The sequence below is a fragment of the Sparus aurata genome, unplaced genomic scaffold (genome assembly GCF_900880675.1).
Source record: "Sparus aurata unplaced genomic scaffold, fSpaAur1.1, whole genome shotgun sequence".
Classification (NCBI taxonomy): Eukaryota; Metazoa; Chordata; class Actinopteri; order Spariformes; family Sparidae; genus Sparus; species Sparus aurata.
The window spans coordinates 378-16,470 of NW_022045164.1; the positions used below are offsets into that span (position 1 = coordinate 378).

Here is a 16,093-nt window from a genome sequence, read left to right on the forward strand (position 1 = left end):
GTCCACCTGTCTGTCCTCCTGTCTGTCCTCCCGCCTGTCCTCCCTCTGTCCTCCTGTCTGTCCTCCTGTCTGTCCACCTGTCTGTCCTCCTGTCTGTCCTCCCGACTCTTCCTCACATTTCTGCCCTAAAAACAGCATCTGTCACCTGCAAAAAACTTTAACTCACAGAGTGTTTGTGATGAAAATAAATCACCGCGACCATCAGCTCTCCAGACCGAGACTTCAGGGAACTTTCCCCCAGAAAACAGCCTCCGTCCCCGCGAGTGACAGAGTCAGACAGTGTCCTGTTTACTGATGGTGATTATGTATAATTATGTAATTTAGCGCGAAAAACTTCACTCCGTCACTTTCCAGGATGTTTGGTGGGTCAGGATCTCAATCACTACACATTATAACAGCATCCATATGATTATTAACTGTCCGCGGATTTTGGATTAACGGGGAAACAGCGACGTCATCAACATGACGTGTACCGTCACGCCTCTTTAGGAGCCGCAGCGCCGGCTTTCTGTGTGAATTGCACACGTGAAGGCGGAGATGCTTCGCTCTGTGTGAATCACCATCGGAGGAGAATTGGCGAACCACCGCTCCGGAGATAATGCAGGAGACGCTGTGTAAAAACGGCTAGTGTGACTTCAAACAGAACCGTGTTCAGAACCTGGAGCTCCTCCTGGCTAACAGCTGCTACTGTTAGCTGCAGTTAGCGGTACATGTTTCAATGAGTATGAATTTGAGAGGAGGCCATTTCTTACACACTGCACCTTTAAGACCAGGCCATGAATCCACACCAACGTCTAAGTCCAGCTCCGGTCTCGGGTCACGATAACAACAGAATATATATAACATATAAAACGACCAACAATGATCCAATCAAAACATAGAAATACATGAAAGGATGGAGTGAATGTGAAGCCATGTTGATCCAGAGGAGCCTGAGACGACTGCAGCCTCCTGAGGACGATCACCTGACCGTCACATGTGAGGGAGGCTGAACTCATCTGGACTTTCCTTCTTCTTCTCTGCTGTGAAAGAAGCTGCAGCGTGAAGAAGTGATTTGAGCAGCGTCACGGTCGTCTCTGTCACATGAAGCGCTCGCACACTGAGGCCTTCATGTGGAGACGCTGTGGTCTCCGTCCTCGGGCCTTTTAGGAGGAAAAACTTGCCGCTGTTCGCAGTCTGAGGGCGTCTGCTGGGAAAACACTGACCTCATGTCGTGGATCGCTGCAGACACTAATCAAGAGAGACGCTTAATTAACAGATTGAAAATCTAATTTAATGACAAAGTGTTGACTTTGACTGTTTCACCCATGATGCATTTCACTCCTGTGATGTTCATCACATGATCTGAGCTCCACTCTGCTGTGGAACCGTCGTTCTCAGAACTTGTGATTTAATAACAGAATTTCCCCAGAATCATCACCACATCTCAGAGATACAGAACAGACTCTGTTCTGCAGCTGCTGTTACTGTCTCCAGCTGAGGAATAGTTTGGTCTGACTCATTTATTACAAGTGTCGACTTCAGTCACTAAAAAGAGTCTCAGTGTTTAACAACACAGATCTGATTGGCCGGATCGATAACGACAGTCTGAGTCTCACAAGGAAACAATAGAAACGTCCCGTCAGTGTGAACGTGGCGCTGAGCTGCAGAGTCACAGTCCTCAGTCTGTCCTCCAGGAGACGTTCAGGTACTCCTGTGAAAGTAGAAGTACTGATTCAGCTTGTTTACTCCAGTAAAGTAATAGATTACAGGCTCTGACATGTACTCAGAGTATCAGAGTAAAAAGTCTCCCTCTGAAGGACATTTGTGGTCAAAGCTAACTGAAGCTCACGTCATATTAATAGAATTCAAAGACTATTAAAGTTAAAGGTAGAATCAGTAGGATTTGTCCCAGCTGTTCCTGAACGCACCACAAAGACAGTTGATTGTTGAGTCTCATTCCCAGGACGTCAGACAGACACATGTTGGGTTGGTAAAGCGTCCCGAGCAGCAACAAAGAGAGAATGAGACGACCGGGCCGGCTGCAGGCTCTCTGAGGATGATGATGATGTCAGAGGTTCTGGTTCTGGCAGCCACACGACTGAAGTTCTCCTGTTCCTCTGTCTCAGCCCGATGGTTTCAGGTTCTGATGACCCAGCTTGAGCTCCAGTGGATGATTCAAACAGCAGGTACTGATCTGTGTGTAGGTGTTGGGGGTTCTGTCTTCTTCAGTGAGTACTGCTCAGTCCGGGGAGGACGGACCGTCTCACATCTTCCCGTGTGAACGTGATGTTTCTGTCCACAGCATTAATGATTCTGTGCAGGCTTACACTTCCTTGGTCCTGATTTCCACCCAGGTGTCCACATACCTGGACCAGCAGCTCGGAGCACTTCCTGTGAAGGTCATCATGTAGAGGTCGGTCACTACTGGGACACTGGTGAACCCATGGCCCAGTCATGGTTCTGTCTGCAGCAACCTTCACTGTACTGGAGGTATCAGACAGAGGTCCAGTGAGGCACAGATGTGATCTGGGCTGAAGTTCTGCTGGGCCGTGCTGTCCTGCGGCAGGTGTTTCTTCACCTTCTCATCAGTCTCTGTGTCTGCCAGCCTGTTGGTTCTGATGGCTGATTCTGTTGATGTGATGAGATCTACATGGTACCAAGTGATGTGTAGAGGATGGGAACTTTTCAGGTTTGCTGGAGTGAAGTTGTAAAAGTGGGTCGAGGTTAAAGATTTTTAAAAAACGAAGGCTTGAACGTGAAGCAGCTGAGGGAAACAGACCGAGTCCGACACGTGAGGGACAACAGGAAGCCATGAGGACGAGCTGGTACCAAACAACACAAATACTGAAGAGTCCAAACAGCGAGCGCCTGACAACACCTGAACCACTGTGGGAACGTGACACCTGCTGCGTCTCAGTTCAGGGTCTGCATCCTCTGAAGGACTCGGCCTTTGTGGTCTTTGAAGGCGAGTCCTTCAGAGAGACCTTGTTAACCTGGTCAGCTGTTGTTAAATGTGACGGTCTAGCCTTTGGAGCATTTCCTGGTTGTGTCACCAGATGTTTTACTCTTACGTCACCATTTCTGCCGCCCAGGCCCGCGAAAGTGACGATCTACGCCACGCGATGTCGCCATTTTCTCTCTTTCTTTCTTCTTTTTTTGGCGCACAAAGAATCTTGAGATATGTGAGGCCATGAAGGATCGTAGCGGTGCATCCTCCAGAAACAGGGAGCAGAAGGAGCATCTGGAGGAGCCTTCAGACTGGGACAGCCTTCATGTTGTGTTGTGATGTAATCAGCCTTCAGATGCTCCTCTGAAGGATGCACACCTGAACTGAGACTCAGCAGCGTGGACGAGTTCAGCTGGACGGTCGTGAGCAGGATGTAAAACAGGATCCATCTGTGAAGCTGCACTGAATCACTCTGATCACACACACATCTTCATCATCTTTTATCAACCAGACAGAAAGAAGCTGATCATAAATGATAAATAAAGGATCAATAAGCTGTGATTGAACGTTGTTTCAGTCCATATATGGTCACATCTGAACTAGACGCTTTTATAACGGTCATCAACGAGAAGCATCGGTGACATCACTCCAGTCCTCCAGCTGGGGACGAGGATCTGGGCTGTTCTGGTCCTCTGCAGCTGACTGGACCGACACCAGTTTGATCCCAGTAAGAAATCCCAGTTTGAACTTTGTGGTTCCACAGGAAGCATCAGTCATCAGTTCACCCGTCGCTCGTCCTGCTCAATGACTTCATTCAGGCTCCGTGAATCAGTTCGTCACAGCGAACACAAACAATCAGCCTGATTCAGTTTCATCACCAGTGATGTCACACCCTGCTTCGTCCAATCAGGACGCTGGTTTCAAACACAAAAAGTCTCCAGACTCCTCAGCAGCTGGTCATACAGTTCAGAGCCTCATCTTCACCTTCATCTTCACCTTCATCATCACTCGGTGCAGCAGCCTGATCGTCACGTCGGACTCTCTCATGGGGTAAGAGCTCCGGCAGACGTTTGGCTTCTGATCGATGTTTATCAATAAATATATATTTGTATCAGTGTAAAATCTTCAGATGTGAGCGTGTTGATCCTGAGCTGCTTCAGAACATCACGTCCGTTTGTGAGTGTTGGAAATGTTTGAGCTTGTTTCTGTGAATCGGATCCTGACGGGTTTTAATCTTCAGCCTGATTGTTGAATATTGTTCACAGTGTTTATTAGCATCAGATGTTAAATATTAAAGCAGAGTGACTCTGATTCTGCTGCTGTCAGTAACTCCAGGACAACATGTGAGCTCACAACACGACTCATGGAGGTCGAGAGATAACGTTAACGTTTCCTCTGAGCTCGACCCGTCCGACCCGAGTGTTCACGCCGTGCTGTAGGACTGACTTGTTCAGCTGGTGGCCCGCGGGCCCAACGTGGTCCGTTAACAACCTGGTGGGCCCCGAGTCCACAGAGCGGTTCTGTCTGAGTGTCTGCAGCAGCATCTTGTCAGAGAGGTTCTGGTGACGTCAGCGTGGATCTTCTCTCTCCGGCCTCGCTGATGATATTCGCTGTGACATCACTCACGTCCTGCTGTGATGTCAGATAAACGTACTGACAGTAAACCTCAGAGGATCAGAGTCCATCAGCTGTCACCATGCTGTCGTCAGAGACGAGACACGGCGTGGACACGGTGTAGATACAGCGTGGACATGGCGTGGACACAGCCTGGACACGACGTGGACACGGCGTCGACGCGGCGTGGACACGGCGTAGATACAGCGTGGATACGGCGTGGACACGGCATGGACGCGGCGTGGACACGGCGTAGATACAGCGTGGATACGCCGTGGACACGGCGTGGACGCGGCGCCTCGATCAGGTCGTTCAGAGGCTCATTAACAGTTTTAGCACTAAACATAATACGTTTATTTTCAGCTTCAGTTTTCCCGACCTGTTACTCGTCTGGACACACTGATTGGACCATGAATATAAACATTTGATTTACTTGTGATTTGTTCCTCTGTGATGCTCCTCATCAGCCTGTGATTGGTTGATTTGGAGCCTTTAAATCAGAGCAGCTGTTCGACGTCCTCGCAGCAGAGGGACTCGGCAGTGAATGAGAGGTTTGTGTTGGCGCTGGGAGATGAAGATGGCGTCGCAGAGAGAAGCTGATTTTCATGCTGGTTGGAGCTGAACAGTCGTCGTCTCTGTGGCGGCGCAGCAGCTGACTGCCTCGTGCTGCGCTGATCCAACATGTGGAGTCACGATGAGTCTGACCTGCTCTGTTTGTCTGTCCTCAGATTTGGTGAAGGAGACATGTCAGATCATCAGGTGAGTCCATCGTCCTCTGACCCGAGGCCTCTGTCTGGAGCTGCTCAGCAGGATCACAGACAGGAAGTCACTGATGATGACACACACATAGAATAACAATAAAACCTCTTCCTGTTTGTCAGACCAGTGCCGTGCTGCGAGCTTCCCATCTGCCTCTGGTCCGCTCGGCGTTGCGGTCCGTGACATCAGCGTACTCAGACGCCAAAGGTCGTTTCCCTCTGCTGGGCTTGATGGGAGGAGCGGCCGAGGTCGGTGTTCGCAGCATCTCCCACATCGCCATGGCGAGAGCCACGCCCCTCCTCCAGACGCTGGAGCCGCAGAGTACGTACGCCAGATACCGCTAGACACCCCGGCTGTGTCCGAAACCACCCACTCATTCTGCTCCCTGGTCACGACCCAGTGAGTCCAACACAGTGCACTATACAGGAGCTCAACAGAAAGACAAACAGACTGTCGGACGCTCCGGCACCGTTGATGACGTCACTACTGTCGCACAGTTGAAACATGAATTGAAACCTCCATGCGTTCGTCCGCAGCGCAATGCATGATGGTAAATATTGCTTGGTTAGTGACCATCGGTTGTACAATACTTTTCGCGATGCATTGTGGGATACTTTGACACTATATAGGGGATAAGATTCCCCACTAGGCATTCGGACAGCACCACAAAATGGCGTACTCCCTATGTAGTGCACCATGTGGGGAGTAGTGAGTGATTTCGGACACAGCCCTAGAATCTAGCTAACGCCAGCTAACGCTAGCAACTAGCCTGCTGACCAGCTTCAAGCCGGAGCGATGCTAACTGAACCAGGTAGCGTCCACTTCATGTATTAATGACACCAACGAGGTTTTCATCCGCTCACAGGAGCAGTCAGCATTTAGCAGATTTGTCAGGATGAAACACATTCAGAGGTGACGAGATGTCTCACGTTTCCTCGTCTGTTCCAGCTGATTAATGTTGTTATTAATTCTGCTGAACCTGTAAATCATCTCCGACCGTCCTTCATCACTGCAGGCTCAGAACTGTGTGTCACTCTGTCTGTCTGTCTCCAGTTGAAGTTGCCAATCAGTTTGCCCTCGTTGGTCTCGATCGTCTGGAGAAGAACTTCCCGATCTTGAACCAATCAACAGACGAGGTTCCTCTTCATCACCTTCATCTCTGATATTATTATATTTCTTGATGTTTTCACTGGTAAACTAAATGAAAGCATGAATAATTGTGTTACAGCGGTTTGTTGAACTGTCTCACCTCAATCCCTCCCGGACTGAGCAGGTGTGTCCTCGTCCTCAGGTGGTGGGTCACCTGAAGGACGCCTTCTTCGTGACCCTGGACGACGTGCAGCTGTGGGCGATGGACGGTCTGGACGGAGCTCTCGATCAGCTCGAGCGTCTCGCCGATAACGCTCGGGCGGCCGTCCTGATGCTGCAGGACACTCAGGTGGGCCGAGCCGCCACGTCGGGGTTGGATGACGTGCTGGGTCGTCTGGAGGACGCCACCGCCTACTACCTGCCCCTCCCACCCACACTGCGTAAGTACTGGGGCATTCTGGGTAATTGTGGTCAAGACTTGTGGAATGTTGTCAGACCTCTGATGGAAACAGGAAGTAAAAGGCATCATGTGACTGAAGAGTGGTTATGAATATTAATATTTGCTGCAGCTCGTCATCGTGGCCGCAGGTTTCTGTGCACAGCACAGACTTATTGTTATTTACCAGAGCTGGAAGAAGAAGGAAAGCATCAAATGTTCTAACAGACTGTGGTTGCTGCGTCAGGTCGGGAGTGGGAGATGAGGGTCCAGGAGTACGAGGACGAAGACGATGACGACGAGCCCAGTCTGTGGACGAGGGTCCGCAGCCTGCTGCTGAGTCTCAGCCTGCAGCTCTTCCACCGTCTGACGAAGATCAGGGAGCAGCTGCAGAGAGCCGTCAGGATGCTGGGAGACGCTGCTGACGTGGTGAGAAACACTCAAAACCCTCCAATCAGACAGTGAAGGTACCTCTACCATCCACTCCATTCACATCCTCCATCTTCATATCCAACAGGTGTGCAGACAGAAACAAACGAGCACAGACAGGAAACCAGTCTGGGAGCACAGCAACAGTTTGTGTCAGTTTGGGGCAGTTTGAAGGTTCACTCTGGGTTTGAGTGTTGAGCTGAGGGACTGTGATGTTAATGAGGGTTGGGCTGGACATGAAGATATTCAACATGAGCACAAACTGTTTAAAGAAGACTTCATTAGCTCATGTTCCCACCCTGCAGCTTATTTTCTCTTGATGTGTTTCAAACCCGTCTGGTTGGAGGATGTAAACACAAAATGAGCCTCGTTAAAGATAAACGCTTCAGTTTCCTGTGCAGCTCCGAGCCTACGTGCTGCACCGAGCGTCTGAGCCGATGAACAGATAACAGACTGAGTCGCTCTCGTCTCGTTCCAGCTGCTCTCTGAGCAGCAAGACACAGTTCAACACTTCAGCTGAGAAGGTGAAGAAACGTTAATGAAATATGTTGATTTATTTCTGCAAGTCAACTGAATCTGTTGAAGATTTGATGAGTTCATCATCAGTCATTACGTCTGTTTTTGTTTTTTCCTACAGCTATAAGCTACATGAAACAAACCGTCCATCACTGAGACAAACAGACTCCATGTTTCTACTCAGAGACAGAAAGAAGTTCATGTAGAACTTCTGCTGAATGAACAAGAAGGTCCAAATAATGCAGAATGAGTCAGAGACAGAGTTTCACAGAGTTTATAAAGTGTCTCCAACTCAACAACTCACTAAACTGACACATTTGTTAAGGGAGTCTGGTGATGATGTGTTACCGGCTCAGTTAAACAGACGGTGTGTTCACAAACAGCTGCTGACATCATCAGGTGTAGAACTGTCTATAAAACCTTCAGTCTCAGTTTAAAGTTGTACCCGAGTCGTTTGTTTCTGGGTCATGTGGTTTGTCCTTCACATGTGTTTCTGACCATCACATGTCTGAGTGGTTATGAGGATAATAAACAGATAATGAGTGTGAAGATGACGAGGGCTCATCACTGCAGGTGGTGTTGTCAGAGCCAATCAGCAGCCTCATTAGGCCTGTGAGGGCGTGCGTGTGTGTTGGCAGGCGTCCTGGTACGGATCTGTCGTCCTCACGTGTTGTCATGGCTGTTTGTTCTGAGGTCAGAGGTCGTGGCCTGCTGTCTCTGTCTGACCCAAATACCTGATGACCCAGCTTCTGTTCACTGAGTGAAACAGGAACAAAGTGTTTGTGTCCACAACAACAAGACCAACAAGATCCTGAGAGCACACAGTGTTCGCACTCCTCTGCTGCTCGGACTCGTCCCTTCTGGTACCGCTGCTCCAGAATCCGTCCCCGTCCTGTAGTGGACTTGTTTCTGTTGGCGGTGTCGTCGTGGCGTCACGCTGCTCGCCCTCCTCACGTGTCTCTGCTGCTGGCAGCTCTGAGTTGGGTTGAATCCAGACCTGCTGTCCTGTTGTCTGCTGGGAAACTGTGGAAGCTGCCAGCTGGTTTTCAGATCCTGTTTACATCAGACGTCGACCAGAACAACAGAAAGTTCCTGCTGACGTTGGACTAACAGTCCAACAGAACGTGTTCAAACATCCACACGGAGACCTCCACCTCTCAGATCCCTGCGAGGGACGGAGGTGACCTGAGCTCACCTGTCCAGGTGTTCTTCTGAAAAGACCTCCATCATGTTCCTCTCATGTTCTTCACATGTTCCTCTCACGTTCCTGTCGTGTTCTTCACATGTTCTTCACATGTTCCTGTCGTGTTCTTCACATGTTCTTCACATGTTCCTGTCGTGTTCTTCACATGTTCTTCACATGTTCCTCTCATGTTCCTCACATGTTCTGCTCATGTTCCTGTCATGTTCTTCACATGTTCTTCACATGTTCCTCTCATGTTCATGTCATGTTCCATCACTCTCTGCTCTTGTTTCCCTCCCTCTGGACGCCTTGCTCTGGCCCGGGTGGCTGTATTTCAGCTGTCGATCTTGTCTGTCCCCTGCAGGTGGGTCTGGGTAAGGTCCTGCAGGTGGTTGGTGAGCTGCTGCAGTACCTGCAGGGCCTCCTGGTGGCGCTGGTGTACCGGGCAGAGGGCCTCAGAGAGTTGACCCTGAACGGGGTCAAAGGTCAGGCCGCCCTGTTGGCTGAGATGCGTCCTGTGCGTCAAATCAGAGAGCTGCCGGTTCAGATCCAGCAGCTGCTCCAAGATCTGCAAGAACTCTCCAAGATCCTCCTGCAGCTGCTGATCAACGCAACACCTCTTTACAACATGGTGGGCTCACCAGAATACCTGCATTTTGTATACATCCTCTACGACAAAACACACCAGGAACACACCTGAAACACACCTGAAACACACCAGGAACACACCTGAAACACACCTGAAACACACCTGAAACACACCAGGAACACACCTGAAACACACCAGGAACACACCTGAAACACACCTGAAACACACCAGGAACACACCTGAAACACACCAGGAACACATCAGGAACACACCTGAAACACACCAGGAACACACCTGAAACACACCAGGATCACACCTGAAACACACCTGAAACACACCAGGAACACACCTGAAACACACCAGGATCACACCTGAAACACACCAGGAACACACCAGGAACACACCTGAAACACACCAGGAACACATCAGGAACACACCTGAAACACACCAGGATCACATCAGGAACACACCTGAAACACACCAGGATCACATCAGGAACACACCTGAAACACACCAGGAACACACCTGAAACACACCAGGAACACACCTGAAACACACCAGGAACACACCAGGAACACATCAGGAACACACCTGAAACACACCAGGAACACACCTGAAACACACCTGAAACACACCAGGAACACACCTGAAACACACCAGGATCACACCTGAAACACACCTGAAACACACCAGGAACACACCTGAAACACACCAGGATCACACCTGAAACACACCAGGAACACACCTGAAACACACCAGGAACACATCAGGAACACACCTGAAACACACCAGGAACACACCTGAAACACACCAGGAACACACCAGGAACACATCAGGAACACACCTGAAACACACCTGAAACACACCTGAAACACACCTGAAACACACCAGGAACACATCAGGAACACATCAGGAACACACCAGGAACTAACAAACAAATAAGAGAATCTACAATTGATCATCTATTAATCAGTCCTGACTGACTTGTGTGTCTTTCAGCTGCAGCAGCCGTCTCATCAGGACGTCGAGGACTTCCTGAACCAGGAGGACTTCATGTCTGACAGCTCGTCTCGTCGCAGCTCAGCTAACAGTCTCTTCCTGAAGGCGATGGACGGCCGTCCTCGCCGTCGCCGCAGTCTCTACTCCCGAGCCTCTGCCTCCCGAGGCTCCGGGGCACCCCAGAGCCCCGACCCCCCCAACGGCCGGCGCTCCAGCCTGAAGGACACCCCGGCCCTGGAGGTGGAGGGCATGCCCCTCCCTTCCGACGGCTTTTCTGCCAACCGCCGCCCGTCCGCCGCCGAGATGCTCTTCGCTCCGCTCAAACAGTTTGTCTCTCAAAGCCAGAAGGCCTTCGAGTACCTGACCCCCAACTCCTCCGACAACGCCGCCAACGACACGGCAACAGCCGATTCTTAAACACCACGCTGAGGTGTGACCCCACCCTCACCGACGACCTATCACTGCTGCCAGTCCCGACCCCCCACCAATCACAGCCGCCTATCTCAGCCCTCAATGACGCGTCGTCGCTGCCTCAGCTGGTGTTAGTTTGTGCGTTCACGTTCACCAACAGAGCGATCGGAAGATTACTTTAACTCTCAGAGAAACACGTCGATTCAGACCCGAAGTTTCATTTCACTGGAGGCAAATTCAGTTATTTAAACTTTAATGATCGACGGCTCACACGTCGACTTTCATCGATAAATAATTAATCATTTATATGATCTGAACGTCATGTTTTCACTTCAGTGACACATCTCACAGCCCTCATCCATCAGGATCTGCTCCAGAAGTCCCTGATGAAGTCCATGAGATGTGGCTGAGAGCTTCAGGAACAAGATTCTTATTTTCTTTTTATACATGTGTTATTATTTTGGCCCTCATGGCCACCGTACTCAGCTGATGAAGCATGTGTTAGCAGCTCAGTGAGCTGTGATGAAGGTGTTGCAGGTCTTATGTTTCTTACAGATTTATAGAAACAGATAAATGAAAGAATCCATCAGTGAAAGTGACGGATTGTTCCTCTGAATGTTGTTTAACAGTTGAACTTCTGCATCTCCAGTTTCTCATTTATCATCAAACAAGTAAAATATGAATCTATTATGATTATTGATTATTCAACAGAATGTCTCTGAAACACTGTAAAAAATAAAGTGCCTCTTCTGCAGCATGTTGAATGAAGTTTCTTTCATTTCAGAGTTTTGGATCAGAACCACAAACTGACTCAAATTCACTTTGTTCAGGTTTTAATGAGTAAAAAACAACACAACACGTAAAAACACAATTTATTTACACTGAATGTCGCAGAACTCATAACCTGATGGAAGATTTATCTCATGTGGTCTGAAACAGAGTTCATTCTCTGAGGAGCTGCATCACAACCAGCCTTCACTGTTTTATTCACTTCTTTACCTGCTAGCCCTGTTTTAAAGGAGCAGTTCACCCAAACATTAACCTCAGTCATCCTCTCCTCCTCCTGATGATATAAAGTCAGATGAAGTGTGGTAGTCCACAGAACAGTTCTGGAGCTTCACAGTAAAACAGAGTTGCAGCATTCTGCTGAACAACTGAAGCAGCTGAGACTTGATTTAAACATCAGATGTCTCCATCAGCTCGTCTGCTGTGATCTCAGTCTGCAGGAGAGAACACATCACTAACTGATCTCAGACCAGATTTACACCTTCAGTAACATGAAGGCTTCACTGGAGCTGCTGAGCTAACAGTGTTAGCATCAGGTAGCTCTGCCGAGCTGACAGTGTTAGCATCGGGCAGCCCTGCCGAGCTGACAGTGTTAGCATCGGGCAGCCCTGCCGAGCTGACAGTGTTAGCATCGGGCAGCTCTGCCGAGCTGACAGTGTTAGCATCGGGCAGCCCTGCCGAGCTAACAGTGTTAGCATCGGGCAGCCCTGCCGAGCTAACAGTGTTAGCATCGGGCAGCCCTGCCGAGCTAACAGTGTTAGCATCGGGCAGCCCTGCCGAGCTAACAGTGTTAGCAGTGGGTGCACGAGCTCGGCCGCATGTCAAGAGTGTAAATAACATCTTTTCATCAGTACGAGAGGAGATCAGGACTGGATTTACGTTTTTGGTGCACTGTTCCTTTAACAAAGAACTGTGGGTAATGTGGACCCAGAATGAAACTCATTAACATCTGACCTGATGATGGCACCAGATGAGATGAAACACTTCTTTTGCTTTTCTTTTACAAACTTCACCATCAACACCTTCATTCAACCTGCGTCTGTCCCTCACCTCTCTGACCTTTGACCTTTTCCTCATGAAGCCACAGACAGGAAGTCTTCCCTCTGATGTCACTGTGACATCACACTTCTTCTCTAGTTTGAACCTCTCCCCATCGACTGAGCTGCCCACCAAACATGACACTAAAATGTAATTACAAATTTTAAACTTTACTAAACTGTCATAGTTTCATTGAAATTAAATATGTTTTTGTTGATTAATCGTGCTGACGGTGCGGTGCAGCGTTTGGTCGTTCACATTAACATTAAAAGGAACTTCTGAAGTCGTCACAACACTTTCCAAACTGAGCAGAAACTAACAAAACTCTGAATTACTTGTTTACAGACAAACAACATTTCCCCACGAGCAGCACCGGGTGACAGTGACGACAGGAGAACTGCCTTTAACAGGAAGAACCCTCTAGCAGAACCCGACTCAGCGGTCGGCAGTCGTCTGCCTCGACCGGCTTAATATGAATCTGAATACGTGGTACTGACAAACATCTCACAGAAGGTGTGTGTCTGCATTAAAAGAAGACTCAGTTCTGTCTGAAGTTGATTAAAAGAAGATGGAGAGGAGTGAAACACTTTCAGTCGACTGTGAGACAGAAACAGGATGATTACATTTGACACGACTAACAGGAACGATTATCACAGGACTCTAACATTAACGTTTTAACACCTTCATGCTAAGCTAACGTTAGCAGGGGAAGTTTTACTCCACCACACTTGAGAACAGCTAGCTAACCTTTTCCAGTCTCGTCTAGGGAGAAAGTCATGGATGGATTTGTTGTCACACGTCTGCTGACAGGAGGCGACTGTGAGCTGGTCGTGCTAACGTTAGCCTAAGTAGCATATTTGATCTGCTGCGGCTGTGTTTCGACTGTTGCTGGGTAACGTGGGCCAGTTCTTGGTGTTCTGCGTGTCCAGTTCAGCTCGGCCACGCTGGTCTTCACCCAGTAAACACAACGTTCAAAATAAAGTGAGTTCTTTCCTTCTGGTCTACTCGCCCCGTTTCTTTCCGAACACGGCCGACACGCTCCGGACAATCCGTCGCACACCTGCCGAGCTCTTCCTCAGCGCCCGACTCTCTCTGATGAGGTGGACCAGCCGCTGAAACACCAGCAGGACGTCTTCGTACGTCTCGGCCGCCGACACCTCGTAGAAACCGCAGTGTTGGGACAGAGCGAGCAGCCGTCCCTCCTCGCTGGAGACGCTGCGATGACAATGAAGGTCCAGTTTGTTCCCAACGACAACGACGGGGACGGACGACGGCTTCCTGCTGCGCCGGATGAGCTGCAGCTGCTGGCGGACCACGTGGAAGCTGCGGCGGTCGCAGATACTGTAGACGAGGACGATGCCGTCGGCCCACTGCAGCTGTTTGTCAGGGAGCGACAGACTCTTCCCATCATCCTGATGACAAAACACAACCACAGATTTACTTTGAGGGTCGATCCAGTAAGAAGACACACAAAACAAAGTGACGTCATCGAGTCTGCGACAAACTGAACCGTTACAAGCTGGAGCAAACGTAACGTCCAGCAGAGGCTGCTGGGATCAGACGGCACTGAAGCGGATCAGAAAACCCAAAAAAGTCAGATTCAGGTCTGATGATGTGTGTCTGTGTTGACAGACTTGCGCCCCCTGGTGACCAACATGTGTTTCTACACTGACAGACAGAAACAACGCCGCTAACTTGACGGAGAAGCTAATGTTTGATGTTCTTATATGAACATGGAGGATTATAGAAACATAAACAGGACCAACAAGAACACATGAGACAAATATATGTTGAACGACGGATACACAGAGCCAGCATGCTACCATTGTTAGCTTAGCTTAGCTTAGCTTAGCTCATCGGTGCATGTGTGTGTGTCTCACCTGTGTGTAGGGAGAGTCCCAGACGTTGAAGCAGACGTCCTGAGCGTCGATCCGGTCGACTCGACTGTAAACTGACTCTGGAACAGAATCACACATCGTCATTAGTGAAACGAAGAGCTCTGATTGGTTCAGACCAACAAACAATCCGTGACCATGTGTTTCCTCACCGATATCTCCGTACTCTCCGATAAACCTCCGGGTCAGAAACCTGACTGTGAGAGCTGCAGACAGACAGACAGACATTACTCATTATTTACTGTGCACTGTGCAGTTAATACATCTTCTCATACACTCTTCTTTGTGCAATAACTTGATCCACCACTTAAGTGCAATAATTTAATTTAACTGCTCATTTCTGCTAATGTCATGTATCCACTGTATAAAAACACAATGCCATATAGTCCATATTTTATCCTTATTTATCTATATTTATCCTCTATACAGTTCTCTACAGATACATTTATCTTATTTGATTTTGTTTTCTGTGAATTCTATTTTATTTACTTTTATTCTCATCTCTACTTTATATATCATGTGTATGTATATATATATATATATATATATATATATATATATATAGCTAAGAGTTTATTGTTTTATGTTTATTCTAAGAGTTTATTGTCTATTTTAGACTGTATATTTATACCTCTCTATTTTGTATTTGTAAGCTGCTGCTGTCCTTGCGGGAGTCTTCCCAAAAGGATCAATAAAGAGAAGTCTATGTCTCTATTTATAAGCTCATAATAAACACTCTGTTCTTCCAGCTGATAAAATCTTCAGTCTCTGTGTTTCAGTCCTTCTGATCTTCTGTGTGAACATGAACGCAGCTCAGTGTTCAGTCTGAATGTTCTTCATCTCGTTTGATCCAGAACCACAGAACCAGAGAGCGTCAGAATAAAAACATGTAGTGGAGCTGTCAGCAGTTTCTGTACCTGACTTTCCGACGCTGTGAGCTCCCAGCAGCAGGACGTTCACCTCCACCCTCGGCTGGTTCCCCTCCATCACCTCCACACCTCCTCTCACCTCCACCACCATCAGGACAGGCAGACCACGAGCTCGGACAGCTGCTGGATCAGGCTCAGGTCCTGGATCAGCTCCTGGTCCGGGTCTCTCACAGGTCTTTATATAGACCCTGTGGGCGGGGCCTCAGAGAAGAGACTGCAGTCTGTGGTTGGGTGATAGTTTTTGTCTTCCGTCTGATTGGTCGATGTCGAGCTGAGTGTTAATGAGAGGCTGTACTGAGACCAGAGTGTGTCTGTGTGTATATCTGTGTGTGTATCTGTGTGTGTATCTGTGTGTGTGTATCTGTGTGTATATCTGTGTGTGTGTGTGTATCTGTGTGTGTGTGTATCTGTGTGTATCTGTGTGTGTGTGTATCTGTGTGTGTGTGTGTGTGTATATCTGTGTGTGTGTGTGTGTGTGTGTGTGTGTCTGT

The 16,093-nt window shown here is 48.7% G+C and overlaps 2 protein-coding genes across 2 annotated transcripts; one reads left to right on the top strand and one right to left on the bottom strand.

The window, feature by feature from the left end:
* The first annotated feature begins 3,375 nt into the window (after positions 1–3,375).
* Positions 3,376–11,715, top strand: plin6 (perilipin 6). Its single transcript, XM_030410917.1, has 8 exons — positions 3,376–3,979; positions 5,272–5,302; positions 5,425–5,623; positions 6,356–6,438; positions 6,594–6,831; positions 7,075–7,256; positions 9,320–9,586; positions 10,544–11,715. The coding sequence occupies exons 1-8, from the start codon at positions 3,813–3,815 to the stop codon at positions 10,958–10,960; spliced, it is 1,584 nt and encodes a 527-aa protein (XP_030266777.1). The 5' UTR covers positions 3,376–3,812; the 3' UTR covers positions 10,961–11,715.
* Positions 11,716–12,129: 414 nt separating this feature from the next.
* Positions 12,130–15,929, bottom strand: LOC115578100 (ras-related and estrogen-regulated growth inhibitor-like protein). Its single transcript, XM_030410919.1, has 4 exons — positions 15,591–15,929; positions 14,826–14,879; positions 14,659–14,735; positions 12,130–14,190 (listed from the first exon to the last, which is right to left on the bottom strand). Exons 1-4 carry the CDS (start codon positions 15,691–15,693, stop codon positions 13,780–13,782), a joined length of 645 nt encoding a protein of 214 aa, XP_030266779.1. The 5' UTR covers positions 15,694–15,929; the 3' UTR covers positions 12,130–13,779.
* Positions 15,930–16,093: the final 164 nt, after the last annotated feature.